The sequence below is a fragment of the Nerophis ophidion genome, linkage group LG02, assembly GCF_033978795.1.
Source record: "Nerophis ophidion isolate RoL-2023_Sa linkage group LG02, RoL_Noph_v1.0, whole genome shotgun sequence".
NCBI lineage: Eukaryota > Metazoa > Chordata > Actinopteri > Syngnathiformes > Syngnathidae > Nerophis > Nerophis ophidion.
Window position 1 is genome coordinate 87,617,479 of NC_084612.1, and position 15,060 is coordinate 87,632,538.

Here is a 15,060-nt window from a genome sequence, read left to right on the forward strand (position 1 = left end):
TTTTTGTGATAGGAGATCCCGGAAGGACAAAATAATCCATCTCGTCAAAAACATGGCACACTCACTCACGGCACAATACATTCATGCATGGAATCAAGAAATGTCAAAAGAAAAAAAGTTACAGTAAATTTGCCAATAAGCCGCTCCTTTCTTCCTGCGCTTTGAACCCTGCGGCTTATAAAGTGGTTTTATGGATTCTTCCCCGCTACCCGCCATAATGTATTTTATGTTCAATGATTTTCATTAAACCCAAGCAGACACACTCAAATAGGGTGTAAGTGTTCGTGCTATGGCGCCATCTTTTGGACGAGCTTGCTCACTCCAGATGTTGAAAATGTACTTTCTGCTTCAATGCCTTGAACCGGAAGGATTAATCGGCCATAGCGTTACCGCTCGAGAGGATTTTTCATTCATCACTTCAAGCATATTATATATATATATATATATATATATATATATATATATATATATATATATATATATATATATATATATATATATATACACATATACATATACATACATACACACACACACACCACATATATATATATACATACACACATATACATACATACATGTATGTACATATATATATAAATATATATATATACACATACACACACACGTGACATCATCGCACTTGAAATATATACATACATAAATATGTGTATGTGTATATATCAGGGGTGTAACGGTACACAAAAATTTCGGTTCGGTACTTATCTCGGTTTAGAGGTCACGGTTCAGTAAGAAAACAACAAAAGATTATTTTTTGGGTTATTCATTTACCAAATTTGCAAACAATAGCTTTATCCTTTTCACATTGGAAACAATATAATAATTCTGCCCACGTTAATCCACATTGAACTGCCTCAAGTTGTTTACATTGAATAAAATGAAAACTTTTCTTCTACATATAAAAAGTGCAACATTAAACATTTTCAAGTCAACCCATCATGCTTCATTTATTACAGCATTTGGGAAGCCTGTAGCTGATTGTTATTATGTAAATGTTATATTTTTATCAACATGTGATAGCAGGGACCCTGCCATTCAAAACTAGGCTGCTACATTACTAATGATTAATGTAACTATTGCTGAAAAATAGTGCAATAGCAATTGGAGAGACTATTCATCCCTAAACACCATGGAGTTCAAGTGAAATAACGGACAGGGCTTTGCTGCCCCTAACACACACACACACACACACACACACACAAATACACACACATACACACCAAAATTAGCTAACGTTACGCTAAAAGCTAATTAGCCTTCACCTCAAGCCAGGACTGTGAGCGAGCTGAGCTGAAGTTTAAGTTTCTAGAACGTCAACAGGCTCATAGTGATGTTACTAGTTAGGAGGTGTTTATTATAATTTGGGGGAGAGTACGCTGCCGTATGCTCCCCAGCTAAAGACCTATCTGCTCGACGCTGAAGCATTGACTCCATGTGCTCTGAATACGCATTGCTGATTGGCTGTTATCGCTTTGTATGTAAGCCAATCAGATGGTTGTGTGGGTGGGACAATGCTGGGTGCTGAGAGAGGCAGAAGAAGTGAAGCAGCTTGTTAAGACTTTAGCTTGTTCAGTACACACCTGTACCGAACCGAAAACCCCGTACCAAAACGGTGCAATACAAATACACGTACCGTTAAACCCCTAGTATATATATATATATATATATATACACATACATATAGACACTCACATATGTATGTACATATATAAACATACATATGTATACATACATACATTTCAAGTGTGATGATGTCACATGGGAAAATGGATTTTTAGACAATATGACTAGGAGACCCGAAGAGTAACAAGCGGTAGAAAATTGATTAGAAAGGACAGATTTGAAAAATTAATAAAATATATATATATATATATATATATTGCAGCGTGTATACAAAAGTTTGGTGGTTTTGAAGTTGTTTTAGAGGGCTTTGAAGGTTACAAAGGTGACACCAATTAGCCGCATTTTTGATCATCTTTCAAATGTATTGGTTTTTTTTAATATATAAACTTGGGACTTCCCGCGGGCCGTAGTTTGGGGACCCCTGGTTAAGATGATTGAAAACCCAGCGTCTTCTTTGGAAACAATTTAAGTATGTTAAAAAAAACATTTACAAAATATTTATCTGTATACAATTGTTTTCATAACGTATATATCTGCGGCTTATAGTCCGGTGCAGCCAATATGTTTTCTTCTAAAATTTAGTGGGTGCGGAAACTGGCTGTCGAGGCTTGTTGGAAAGGAAATTGCGTGTTGCTGTCAATCGAGAGCACAATTGTGTTCCTAGTTTCGTTTCTGCCAAAACAAAAGCGTCGAGTCAGTGTGTCCTGAAGGGGGAAGGCTCAAGCGACCGCCTCGGAGCGGAAAACGACGTTCCATCCCTCGTGTTTTCACAAATTGTCCACACCGAGTTATTAGTCCTCTTTAATCACATGCTATTAATCATTTAAGCTCTTGCAGCGGCCTCGGGAGGAGTGACGTCATGGCGCGGCCACAGCCCCAGCGGCTCATGGTGGAAGAGTGTGGAAAGAACGGATCACAGCCAGTGACTCAGTGGATGCAAAAGTTGGGAATATCCCCGACCGGTGCCCATAATGACTAAACCGTTACGTATTTACTCGCCACACTGCGTGGGCTCTACACGACGACATCAACACAAGTATAACAGCAACAACGTAAATCACAACTGGAGGCGGCGACCACAAGGCGAGTTAAACTTTCACACCATCAAAATTTTCCACCAGACCTTAACCAGCACACACACACACATTCTTGTATTTATGACCTTCTTGAGACCTCCGAAAAATGCCTACCTCAAAAAGAAAACCCTTTCTAGATATATAAAGATTTGTATTTACAACATTACGAATACATACAAACTATGGAAATATAAAAAAAAGCCTGTTGTGAAAAATTAGTTGGAATTTCACAAGAAAAAGGTCACAATTTGTCTAAGAAAAACTTAGAATTTTGGCAGTATTATTATAAAAGTCGTCATTTTACTCGCTAATTTAAAACCTCTTCTCACTCCTGCGCTTACCAAAGGCATGCGGTAAAAGTGAGCATGCGCTAATTATTCTAAAACTTCTTCTCACTCCGGCACTTACCAAAGGTATGCAGTAAAAATTTGAGTGTGATGTAAGCCTGGACCTAAAATCCTACTGAATAGCTCTTAATCTTCTTCCCTTTATGCGATTTCAAATTACCAGTATTGAAATCAGCCTCCTCCATTTTGCAAATGATGACAGGGGAAGTGTCACTCGTGACGTCACAAGTTTGACCAGGCGGTAATACTAAGCATCCGCTAATTATTTTGGGGAGCGAGTTTGACCCGGCAGTTTCTTAAGGCAGGCACATACTATATGCCTGCGGCAATTCAAGGAAATACAGTAATCTGATCGAAAAACTGTCGCCTTGTGGTTGGAGTTTTCCGCCCTGAAACTGGGTGGTTGTGAGTCATACCAAAGACTACAAAAAAATGGGACCCATTGCCTCCCTGCTTGGCATCAAAAGGTCGGAATTGGTGGTTAAAGGCCTACTGAAACCCACTACTACCGACCACGCAGTCTGATAGTTTATATATCAATGATGAAATAATAACATTGCAACACATGCCAATACGGCCTTTTTAGTTTACTCAATTGCAATTTTAAATTTCCCGCAAAGTTTACTGTTAAAAACGTTGCGGAATGATGACGCGTGCGTTTGACGTCTCAGGTTGTAGCGGACATTTTTTTCCAGCCCGATCCAAGCTCTAAATAGTCTGCTTTAATCGCATAATTACACAGTATTCTGGACATCTGTGTTGCTGAATCTTTTGCAATTTGTTCATTTAATAATGGAGACGTCAAAGAAGAAAGATGTAGCTGGGAAGCGGTGTATTGCGGCTGCCTTTAGCCACACAAACACAGCCGGTGTTTCCTCGTTTAAAATTCCCAAAGGTGAAGCTTTACTATGGAACAGAGCGGTCAAGCGAACATGGTTCCCGACCACATATCAACCGGTAGGTTTCGGTGAGAAAATTGTGGTAATAAGTCGCGTGGAACAAGGGGATGCAGAGAATGCAGAGAGTAATTTCACCACACCTAATGTGTGCGTGACTATCAGTGGTACTTAAACTTTTAACTTAATTGTATGTGAGTGGTTCTCAACCTTTTTTCAGTGAACATTTTTTAAATTCAAGTAGCCCCTAATCAAAGCAAAGCATTTTTGGTTGAAAAAAAGACATAAAGAAGTAAAATACAGCACTATGTCATCAGTTTCTGATTCATTAAATTGTATAACAGTGCAAAATATTGCTCATTTGTAGTGGTCTTTCTTGATATAGATATAAAAATAACTAAAAACTTGTTGAAAAATAAACAAGTGATTCAATTATGAATAAAAATGTCTACACATAGTAGTAATCATCAACTTAAAGTGCCCTCTTTGGGGATTGTAATAGAGATCCATCTGGAGAACTTAATTCAAAACATTTATTCACAAAAAAAATAAATCTTTAACATCAATATTTATGGAACATGTCTAACTGTCAACACTGAATATTGTATTGTTGTATTTATTTTCACATTTTATGAACTTACACTCATATTGTGTTGAAGTATTATTCAATAAATATATTTATAAAGGATTTTTGAATTCTTGCTATTTTTAGAATATTAAAAAAAAAAAAAGCACACGTACCCCTTGGCATACCTTCAAGTACACCCAGGGGTACGCGTACCCCTATTTGAGAACCACTGTTGTATGTAAATGCTGCATATAATAAATACAGGTTTATAAAATAAAATTAAAATAAAGAGTTTATTTTCTGTGTCAATGCCATTGCCTCTGGAAGAACAAATAAAAGTGACTTGAGCTTTAAAAAAAACATATTTTTAAATTTCCCCAGACATATCAGGTATATTTTTTCAAAAAGTATTGGATATCGCAGTGTTTTTCAACCTTTTTTGAGCCAAGGCACATTTTTTGCGTTGGAAAAATGTGGAGTCTCATCTTAAAACTCATCTGTATACTCTAGCCTTTAAATAGACCTCCTTTTTAGACCAGTTGATCTGCCGCTTCTTTTCTTTCTCCTATGTCCCCCCCTCCCTTGTGGAGGGGGTCCGGTCCGATGACCATGGATGAAGTACTGACTGTCCAGAGTCGAGACCCAGGATGGACAGCTCGTCGGGACCCAGGATGGACCGCTCGCCTGTATCGGTTGGGGACATCTCTACGCTGCTGATCCGCTTGAGATGGTTTCCTGTGGACGGGACTCTCGCTGCTGTCTTGGAGCCACTATGGATTGAACTTTCACAGTATCATGTTAGACCCGCTCGACATCCATTGCTTTCGGTCCCCTAGAGGGGGGGGGTTGCCCACATCTGAGGTCCTCTCCAAGGTTTCTCATAGTCAGCATTGTCACTGGCGTCCCACTGGATGTGAATTCTCCCTGCCCACTGGGTGTGAGTTTTCCTTGCCCTTTTGTGGGTTCTTCCGAGGATGTTGTAGTCGTAATGATTTGTGCAGTCCTTTGAGATATTTGTGATTTGGGGCTATATAAATAAACATTGATTGATTGAGGCACACCACTAGCAGAAATCACTAAAAAACGAAACTCAGTTGACAGTAAAAAAGTCGTTGTCGCAATTGTTGGATATGACTTTAAAGCATAAGCAAGCATGCATCACTATAGCTCTTGTCTCAAAGTAGGTGTACTGTCACCACCTGTCACATCACACCCTGACTTATTTGAACTTTTTTCCTGTTTTCCTGTGTGTAGTGTTTGTTCTTGTCTTGCGCTCCTATTTTTTTGGCATTTTCCTGTAGCAGTTGAAGTGAAGTGAATTATATTTATATAGCTCTTTTTCCTCAAGCGACTCAAAGCGCTTTACATAGTGAAACCCAATATCTAAGTTACAATTAAACCGGTGTGGGTGGCACTGGGAGCAGCTGGGTAAAGTGTCTTGCTCAAGGACACAACGGCATCGACTAGGGAGGCGGAAGCGGGGATCGAACCTGCAACCCTCAAGTTGCTGACACAGCCACCCTACCAACCGAGCTAAACCGCCCCATTTCATGTCTTCCTTTGAGCGATATTTTCCGCATCTACTTTGTTTTAGTAATCAAGAATATTTCAGTTGTTTTTTACCCTGTAATGAGATGGAGACTTGTCCAGGGTGTATGCCACCTTCCGCCCGATTGTAGCTGAGATAGGCTCCAGCGCCCCCCGTGACCCCAAAGGGAATAAGCAGTAGGAAATGGATGGATTATCCTTCTTTGTGGGGACATTGTTGATTGTCATGTACGGATGTACTTTGTGGACGCTGCAGTAAGTCTTTGCTGTCGTCCAGTATTCTGGTTTTGTTTACTTTGTAGTTCAGTTTTAGTTTTGTTCCGCATAGCCTTCCCTAACCTTCGATGCCTTTTCTTAGGGGCACTCACTTTTTTTTTTCAATTTTTGTTTAAGCATTAAATACCTTTTTTACCTTCACACTGCGTCCTGCTGTTTCCAACATCTACAAAGCAATTAGCTACAGGCTGCCACCTACTGAGATGGGAGAGTATTACACGGTTATTCTAGAGCAGTGGTTCTCAAATAGGGGTACGCGTACCCCTGGGGGTACTTGAAGGTATGCCAAGGGGTATGTGAGATTTTTTTGAAAATACTCTAAAAATAGAAACAATTCCAAAATCCTTTAAAAGTATATTTATCGAATAATTCTTCAAAAAGATATGAATGTAAGTTAATAAACTGTGAAAAAACAAATACAACAATGCAATATTCAGTGTTGACAGCTAGATTCTTTGTGGACATGTTCCATAAATATTGATGTTAAAGATTTATTTTTTTTGTGAATAAATGTTTAGAATTAAGTTCTCCAGATGGATCTCTATTACAATCCCCAAAGAGGGCACTTTTAAGTTGATGATTACTTCGATGTGTAGAAATCTTTATTTATAATTGAATCACATGTTTATTTTTCAACAAGTTTTTAGTTACTTTTATATCTTTTTTCCCCCCAAATAGTTCAAGAAAGACCACTACAAATGCGCAATATTTTGCACTGTTATACAATTTAATAAATCAGAAACTGATGACATAGTGCTGTATTTTACTTCTTTATCTCTTTTTTTCAACCAAAAATGCTCTGCTCTGATTAAGGGGTACTTGATCTACAAAAAAAAATCACAGGGGGTACATCACTGAAAAAAAGTTGAGAACCAACAACACATCATTTGCAGACTACAATTACTGGTTGGCAAAAAACATTTTTTACCCCAAATAGGTGAAATTAGATCATCTCACGGTTTGCCGCGGCACAGTGGTTGAAAAACACTGGGATATCGGCTTGGATTTTACTAGGAGAGAAAAATCAATGGTATCGCACATTTCTACGATAACAGAAATCCGGCGTCTTTAGTCTTCAAAGAGATTTTATGACGTTAACGACGATACAATCACGCCTTTGTGTGAAATTAATTACATAAGCCGAGCGTTCATTTTTACTCCTAGCGGGTTAGTTCGAGCTATCGTGTTGTTTTTTTGTCCGCCATTGAAGAGCCCCAACACGCGTCACCTCCCCCGTCTTTTGACGTCCACACTTCTGCATCCAGCGTCCAAAAAGGCGCTTTTTCCCCCAAAATAAAAAATGGCAGTAAATGGAGTCTGCTTACCCAGAAGATGAAGTTGAAGAAGAAGAGCAAGTACTTGATGAATTTGGTGCAGCCTTCGACTCCCATGGCGGTTTTTTTTTTGTTTGTTTGTTTAGCTTCTTTGTCGGCGAGGTGCGTTAACGGGACGGCGGCGAGTAGCGGCTCTGGCAATCTCAAAGCTCCAGTCTGAGATGGAGGCAACACCCAAGTGAACACTCAACACCTCCTTCTTCACAGCGGGAGGCGGGGGGAGAAACACTCCCGCCAATCCTCGCTGTTTCCGGCCGAACTTTTCACAATAAACCGGCGCTCAATTGTGGCACTTCCGGTTATTGGATAGAATGGAGCAGGGGTCACCAACCTTTTTGAAACCAAGAGCTACTTTCTGGGTACTGATTAATGCGAAGGGCTACCAGTTTGATACACACTTAAATAAATTGCCAGAAATAGCCAATTTGCTCGATTTACCTTTAATAAATAATATAATAGAATAGAATAAAACATATTTTATTGATCCCTGGGGGAAATTCAACACCACAGTTCGCTCACAATAAACAATAATAATAAATAATATATGACATATATTATATACATATAATATATCCATCCATCCATCCATTTTCTACCACTTATTCCCTTTTGGGGGCGCTGGCGCCTATCTCAGCTACAATCGGGCGGAAGGCGGGGTGCACACTGGACAAGTCACGACCTCATCGCAGATAGACAGACAACATTCACACTCACATTCACACACTAGGGCCAATTTAGTGTTGCCAATCAACCTATCCCCAGGTGCATGTCTTTGGAGGTGGGAGGAAGCCGGAGTACCCGGAGGGAACCCACGCATTCACGGGGAGAACATGCAAACTCCACACAGAAAGATCCCGAGCCTGGGATTAAACCCAAGACTGCAGGACCTTCGTATTGTGAGGCAAACGCACTAACCCCTCTGCCACCGTGAAGCCGACCTGCTGATGTTAATTTTGTGTTCTTGAGTGAGTGATATTCAGAATTCCTATTGTTGTGAACATAGCACGCCTGTAAGGTGATTGGCGAAGAAGGAGTAAGGTTGTTGTTACGGAAATAAAAAAGGAGGATAGACGTGCATGTGAAAGGAACAAGATAAGTTGAGCTGTGTTAGACAGGTTGCTCATCCATCCATCCATCCATCATCTTCCGCTTATCCGAGGTCGGGTCGCGGGGGCAACAGCCTAAGCAGGGAAGCCCAGACTTCCCTCTCCCCAGCCACTTCGTCTAGCTCTTCCCGGGGGATCCCGAGGCGTTCCCAGGCCAGCCGGGAGACATAGTCTTCCCCAGGACACGTTGGGTGGGTCTTCCCCGTGGCCTCCTACCGGTTGGACGTGCCCTAAACACCTCCCTAGGGAGGCGTTCGGGTGGCATCCTGACCAGATGCCCGAACCACCTCATCTGGCTCCTCTCCATGTGAAGGAGCAGCGGCTTTACTTTGAGTTCCTCCCGGATGGCAGAGCTTCTCACCCTATCTCTAAGGGAGAGCCCCGCCACACGGCGGAGGAAACTCATTTCGGCCGCTTGTACCCGTGATCTTATCCTTTCGGTCATGACCCAAAGCTCATGACCATAGGTGAGGGTGGGAACGTAGATCGACCGGTAAATTGAGAGCTTTGCCTTCCGGCTCAGCTCCTTCTTCACCACAACGGATCAGTACAATGTCCGCATTACTGAAGACGCCGCACCGATCCGCCTGTCGATCTCACGATCCACTCTTCCCTCACTCGTGAACAAGACTCCTAGGTACTTGAACTCCTCCACTTGGGGCAGGGTCTCCTCCCCAACCCGGAGATGGCACTCCACCCTTTTCCGGGCGAGAACCATGGACTCGGACTTGGAGGTGCTGATTCTCATTCCGGTCGCTTCACACTCGGCTGCGAACCGATCCAGCGAGAGCTGAAGATCCCGGTCAGAGCACAGCACAGGTTGCTCAATATAAGTAAAAAAAAAAAAAAAGAGCGTCAGACTTTGCGTGCACTTCTTCTGGACGCTACAGTATGAGCAGGGGTCACCAGCCTTTTTGAAAAAAAAAAGAGCTACTTCTTGGGTACTGATTAATGCGAAGGGCTACCAGTTTGATACACACTTAACCTTCCTCTTGTGTTAGCTTTCTGTTACCATCTCTTATGTTAACGGGTCGGTTTCGACCCATGTCTTAAATCAGCTGTAAAATACACTAAAAACAATTATCTATCATCCAATTTGTTTCTCATCTCTTGGTTACCTCGTTAGGTTTCCTTATCCATGAAAATATTGGTTTTAATATTTTTGGTGTGGGCCATTGGGCCTTTTTTTTTGTCAGTATACCCCTCGATTTCAATTGAAAAAAATGGTAAAACGAACCTCAAGAGAATTGTATAAATAAAAAATCAATCAATCAACCAATCAATGTTGACTTATATAGCCCTAAATCACTAGTGTCTCAAAGGGCTGCACAAACCACCACGACATCCTCGGTAGGCCCACATAAGGGCAAGGAAAACTCACACCCAGTGGGACGTCGGTGACAATGATGACTATGAGAACCTTGGAGAGGAGGAAAGCAATGGATGTCGAGCGGGTCTAACATGATACTGTGAAAGTTCAATCCATACTGGATCCAACACAGTCGCGAGAGTCCAGTCCAAAGCGGATCCAACACAGCAGCGAGAGTCCCGTTCACAGCGGAGCCAGCAGGAAACCATCCCAAGCGGAGGCGGATCAGCATCGCAGAGATGTCCCCAGCCGATACACAGGCAACCAGTACATGGCCACCGGATCGGACCGGACCCCCTCCACAAGGGAGAGTGGGACATAGGAGAAAAAGAAAAGAAACGGCAGATCAACTGGTCTAAAAAGGGAGTCTATTTAAAGGCTAGAGTATACAAATGAGTTTTAAGGTGAGACTTAAATGCTTCTACTGAGGTGGCATCTCGAACTGTTACCGGGAGGGCATTCCAGAGTACTGGAGCCCGAAAAAAAAGGTTGTTGTGTTACCTGACCCTTACTGAGGGGTATTAGAACACATCTCTTAAATAAATTAGTTTTATTTATTTTTTTCATTTTAATAATTTTAACATAGTAACAACTCTATACTGAATTGACCTCAAATGTCTGGACATTTTAGTTTTTAAATGCATAAAAGAACCACATAAATTGTGTTTGTTTTTGTACCGGATAACAAGGTAAAATGTCTCACCTTAAAACTCATTTGTATACTCTAGCCTTTAAATAGACTCCCTTTTTAGACCAGTTGATCTGCCGTTTCTTTTCTTTTTCTCCTATGTCCCACTCTCCTTTGTGGAGGGGGTCCGGTCCGATCCGGTGGCCATGTACTGCTTGCCTGTGTATCGGCTGGGGACATCTCTGCGCTGCTGATCCGCCTCCGCTTGGGATGGTTTCCTGCTGGCTCCGCTGTGAACGGGACTCTCGCTGCTGTGTTGGATCCGCTTTGGACTGGACTCTCGCGACTGTGTTGGATCCATTGTGGATTGAACTTTCACAGTATCATGTATTGTCACCGATGTCCCACTGGGTGTGAGTTTTCCTTGCCCTTATGTGGGCCTACCGAGGATGTCGTGGTGGTTTGTGCAGCCCTTTGAGACACTAGTGATTTAGGGCTATATAAGTAAACATTGATTGATTGATTGATAAAATGAGAATCCACTAAAGCTCACATGATTGGGAGAGGAGCTGGCCGTCAGTGTGTTCAGTTTTGGCTCTACTTAGTGCTTTATAGTCTTATTTTTATAACTGGGTCGAAACCGACCCTAACAACACCAAGGTCATAATTTCAACCAGAGCATTTTATAATGTAGTGAAACAAAAAAAACAAGTTTTATTTTGTTGAAATAGAGGTTCCTGACAAAGTCAAAAAGCCTTGATGCATAAAAATAAATTTATGTGGTTCTTTTATGCATTTAAAAACTAAAACGGGCCGGTGCCGACCCTAACACAAGACGAAGGTTAAATAAATTGCCAGAAATAGCCAATTTGCTCAATTTACCTTTAATAAATAATAGAATAGAATAGAATAGAATAAAACATACTTTATTGATCCCTGGGGTAAATTCAGCACCACAGTTCGCTCACAATAAACAATAATAATAAATAATATATGACATATATATATAATATATGAATAATATAAATATATTCTACATATATTCTACATTTAAAGGCCTACTGAAAGCCACTACTAGCGACCACGCAGTCTGATAGTTTATATATCAATGATGAAATATTAACATTGCAACACATGCCAATACGGCCTTTTTAGTTTACTAAATTGCCATTTTAAATTTCCCTGTACTTTTTTCTTGAAAACTGCGTGTAATGATGACGTGTACGCGTGACGTCTCGGGCTGTTATGAATATGAGCGCTGCACACACACACACAGCTAAAAGTCGTCTGCTTTAACGGCATAATTACACCGTATTTTGGACATCTGTGTTGCTGAATCTTTTGAAATGTGTTCAATTAATATTGGAGAAGTCAAAGTAGAAAGACGGAGTTGGGAATCTTTAGCCACACAAACACACGGTGATTCATTGTTTGAAATTCACAGAGGTGAAACTTTCCTATGGATCAGAGCGGACATGGATCCCGACTACATGTCAACCGGCAGGTTTCGGTGAGAAAATTGTGGTAAAAAGTCGCCACTTACCGGATATCAGCTGAGCTTCTGCCTCCCGTACAGCTGTCGTCGACTTCCCCGAGACACCGGCCGAGGACGTACACTTCCGACTATCAGGTACTGTTAAACTCACTAAAACACTAGCAACACAATAGACGGATAAGGGATTTCCCAGAATTATCCTAGTAAATGTGTCTAAAAATATATGAATCCGTCTCAATGCAACGCAATTGCAATCGCGTTTTGACAAAACGATTCGCAAGTATACATTTGGTTTTCTGCAAGTCACAAAATGATTCACGAGTATAAAAAAAAAAATTCTGCAAGTAACAAAAAATACTGGAAGTATTTTATAATGTATATAAAATATATATTTAATGTATGTCAAATATTTTATAAAGTCTGCAAGTACGAAAACGATTTGCAAATATAAAAATGTACTCTCTCCCCAAAAAAATATATATCTTTTTTTTTAAGAAAAAAAAAACACTGGCCAGATTAAAAAAAAAAAAAAGCAAGTAAAAAAAACGATTTGCAAGTATATAAAAAAAAATTCTGCAAGTAACAAAATGATTCACAAGTATTTATTTTTTTCTGCAAGTTAAAAAAACGCTGCACAATTTAAAATAAAAGTGTCTGCAGGTAAAAAAATGATTCGCACGTATAAAAACAATTTTCTGCAAGTAACAAAAACTACTGGGCAAGTAAAAGAAACATATTCTGCGAGTACAAAAACGATTTGCAAATATAAAAACATATTTTCTCCAAGGAAAACAATTTTTCTTCGAGTAAAAAAAAAAGCTCCACAATTCAAACAATATTTTTTTGCAAGTAAAAAAAACACTGGCCAAGTAAAAAAAAAAAAAAATGTCTGCAAGTAAAAAAAAAAAAAGATTCACAAGTATAAAAACAATTTTCTGCAAGTAAAAAAATAATGCTGCACCATTCAAAAACAATTTTTTTCAAGTAAAAAAAAACACTGGCGAAGTAAAAAAAAAAAAAGTTCTGCAAGTAAAAAAACGATTCACAAGTAGAAAAAATTCGGTTAGTACAAAAACATATCAACATATCTTCTCCAGGTAAAAAAAATGATTCGCAAGTGTAAAAGCTTTTTTCTGCAAGTAAAAAAAACGTTGCACAATTCAAAAACTATTTTTTGCAAGTAACAAAAACTGTCTGCAAGTAAAAAAAACTATTTGCAAGTATAAAAACACATTTTTACATATAACAAAAAATAAGCACGCCAGCAAATCAATAAAATCAACAAAACTCACCTTTGTGCCTTCACGCACAGCACAAAAACTTTGGTGGACAAAATGAGACAAAGAAGGAGTGGCATAAAACACGTCTTTCTGTGGCAGCGTCTGAGAAAGTTGTACATGTAAACAAACCACGATGAGTTCAAGGATCGCTGAAATTAGTAGGACACAACGGTGCTTGCCAAATACTCTCATCAGTGAAGCGGGTATAACATAAACAGTGGGATTTTCTGACAATTAGGAAGTTTTTTTCTCCTAAAGAAAATATATTACAAACAAAAAATATAGATTTTTTTCTTCATCTTTTTCAATATTTTATTAGAACGTATCAAAACACGAATTGGTATGTCAGACTTAGCCCTGTCTTGGTTTAACTCTTATCTTACTGATAGGATGCAGTGTGTCTCCCATAACAATGTGACCTCGGACTACGTTAAGGTAACGTGTGGAGTTCCCCAGGGTTCGGTCCTTGGCCCTGCACTCTTCAGCATCTACATGCTGCCGCTAGGTGACATCATACGCAAATACGGTATTAGCTTTCACTGTTATGCTGATGACACCCAACTCTACATGCCCCTAAAGCTGACCAACACGGCGGATTGTAGTCAGTTGGAGGCGTGTCTTAATGAAATTAAACAATGGATGTCCGCTAACTTTTTGCAACTCAACGCTAAAAAAACGGAAATGCTGATTATCGGTCCTGCTAGACACCGAACTCTATTTAATAATACAACTCTAACATTTGACAACCAAACAATTAAACAAGGCGGCACGGTAAAGAATCTGGGTATTATCTTCGACCCAACTCTCTCCTTTGAGGCACACATTAAAAGCGTTACTAAAACGGCCTTCTTTCATCTCCGTAATATCGCTAAAATTCGCTCCATTCTGTCCACTAAAGACGCTGAGATCATTATCCATGCGTTTGTTACGTCTCGCCTCGATTACTGTAACGTATTATTTTCGGGTCTCCCCATGTCTAGCATTAAAAGATTACAGTTGGTACAAAATGCGGCTGCTAGACTTTTGACAAGAACAAGAAAGTTTGATCACATTACGCCTGTACTGGCTCACCTGCACTGGCTTCCTGTGCACTTAAGATGTGACTTTAAGGTTTTACTACTTACGTATAAAATTCTACACGGTCTAGCTCCAGCCTATCTTGCCGATTGTATTGTACCATATGTCCCGGCAAGAAATCTGCGTTCAAAGGACTCCGGCTTGTTAGTGATTCCCAAAGCCCAAAAAAAGTCTGCGGGCTATAGAGCGTTTTCATTTCGGGCTCCAGTACTCTGGAATGCCCTCCCGGTAAAAGTTCGAGATGCCACCTCAGTAGAAGCATTTAAGTCTCACCTTAAAACTCATTTGTATACTCTAGCCTTTAAATAGACTCCCTTTTTAGACCAGTTGATCTGCCGTTTCTTTTCTTTTTCTTCTATGTCCCACTCTCCCTTGTGGAGGGGGTCTGGTCCGATCCGGTGGCCATGTACTGCTCG

At 40.2% G+C, this 15,060-nt stretch overlaps 2 protein-coding genes across 2 annotated transcripts in view; one reads left to right on the forward strand and one right to left on the reverse strand.

The window, feature by feature from the left end:
* cd81a (CD81 molecule a) overlaps positions 1-7,888 on the reverse strand; it is a 70,308-nt gene extending 62,420 nt beyond the window's left edge. The window contains exon 1 of the mRNA XM_061893527.1: positions 7,681-7,888. Coding sequence (XP_061749511.1) covers positions 7,681-7,746 — 66 coding nt within the window. The 5' untranslated portion in view covers positions 7,747-7,888. The remainder of the gene's footprint in view (positions 1-7,680) is intronic.
* LOC133548078 (CD48 antigen-like) overlaps positions 5,214-15,060 on the forward strand; it is a 183,213-nt gene continuing 173,366 nt past the window's right edge. Inside the window, exon 1 of the mRNA XM_061893490.1 lies at positions 5,214-5,468. Coding sequence (XP_061749474.1) covers positions 5,327-5,468 — 142 coding nt within the window. The 5' untranslated portion in view covers positions 5,214-5,326. The remainder of the gene's footprint in view (positions 5,469-15,060) is intronic.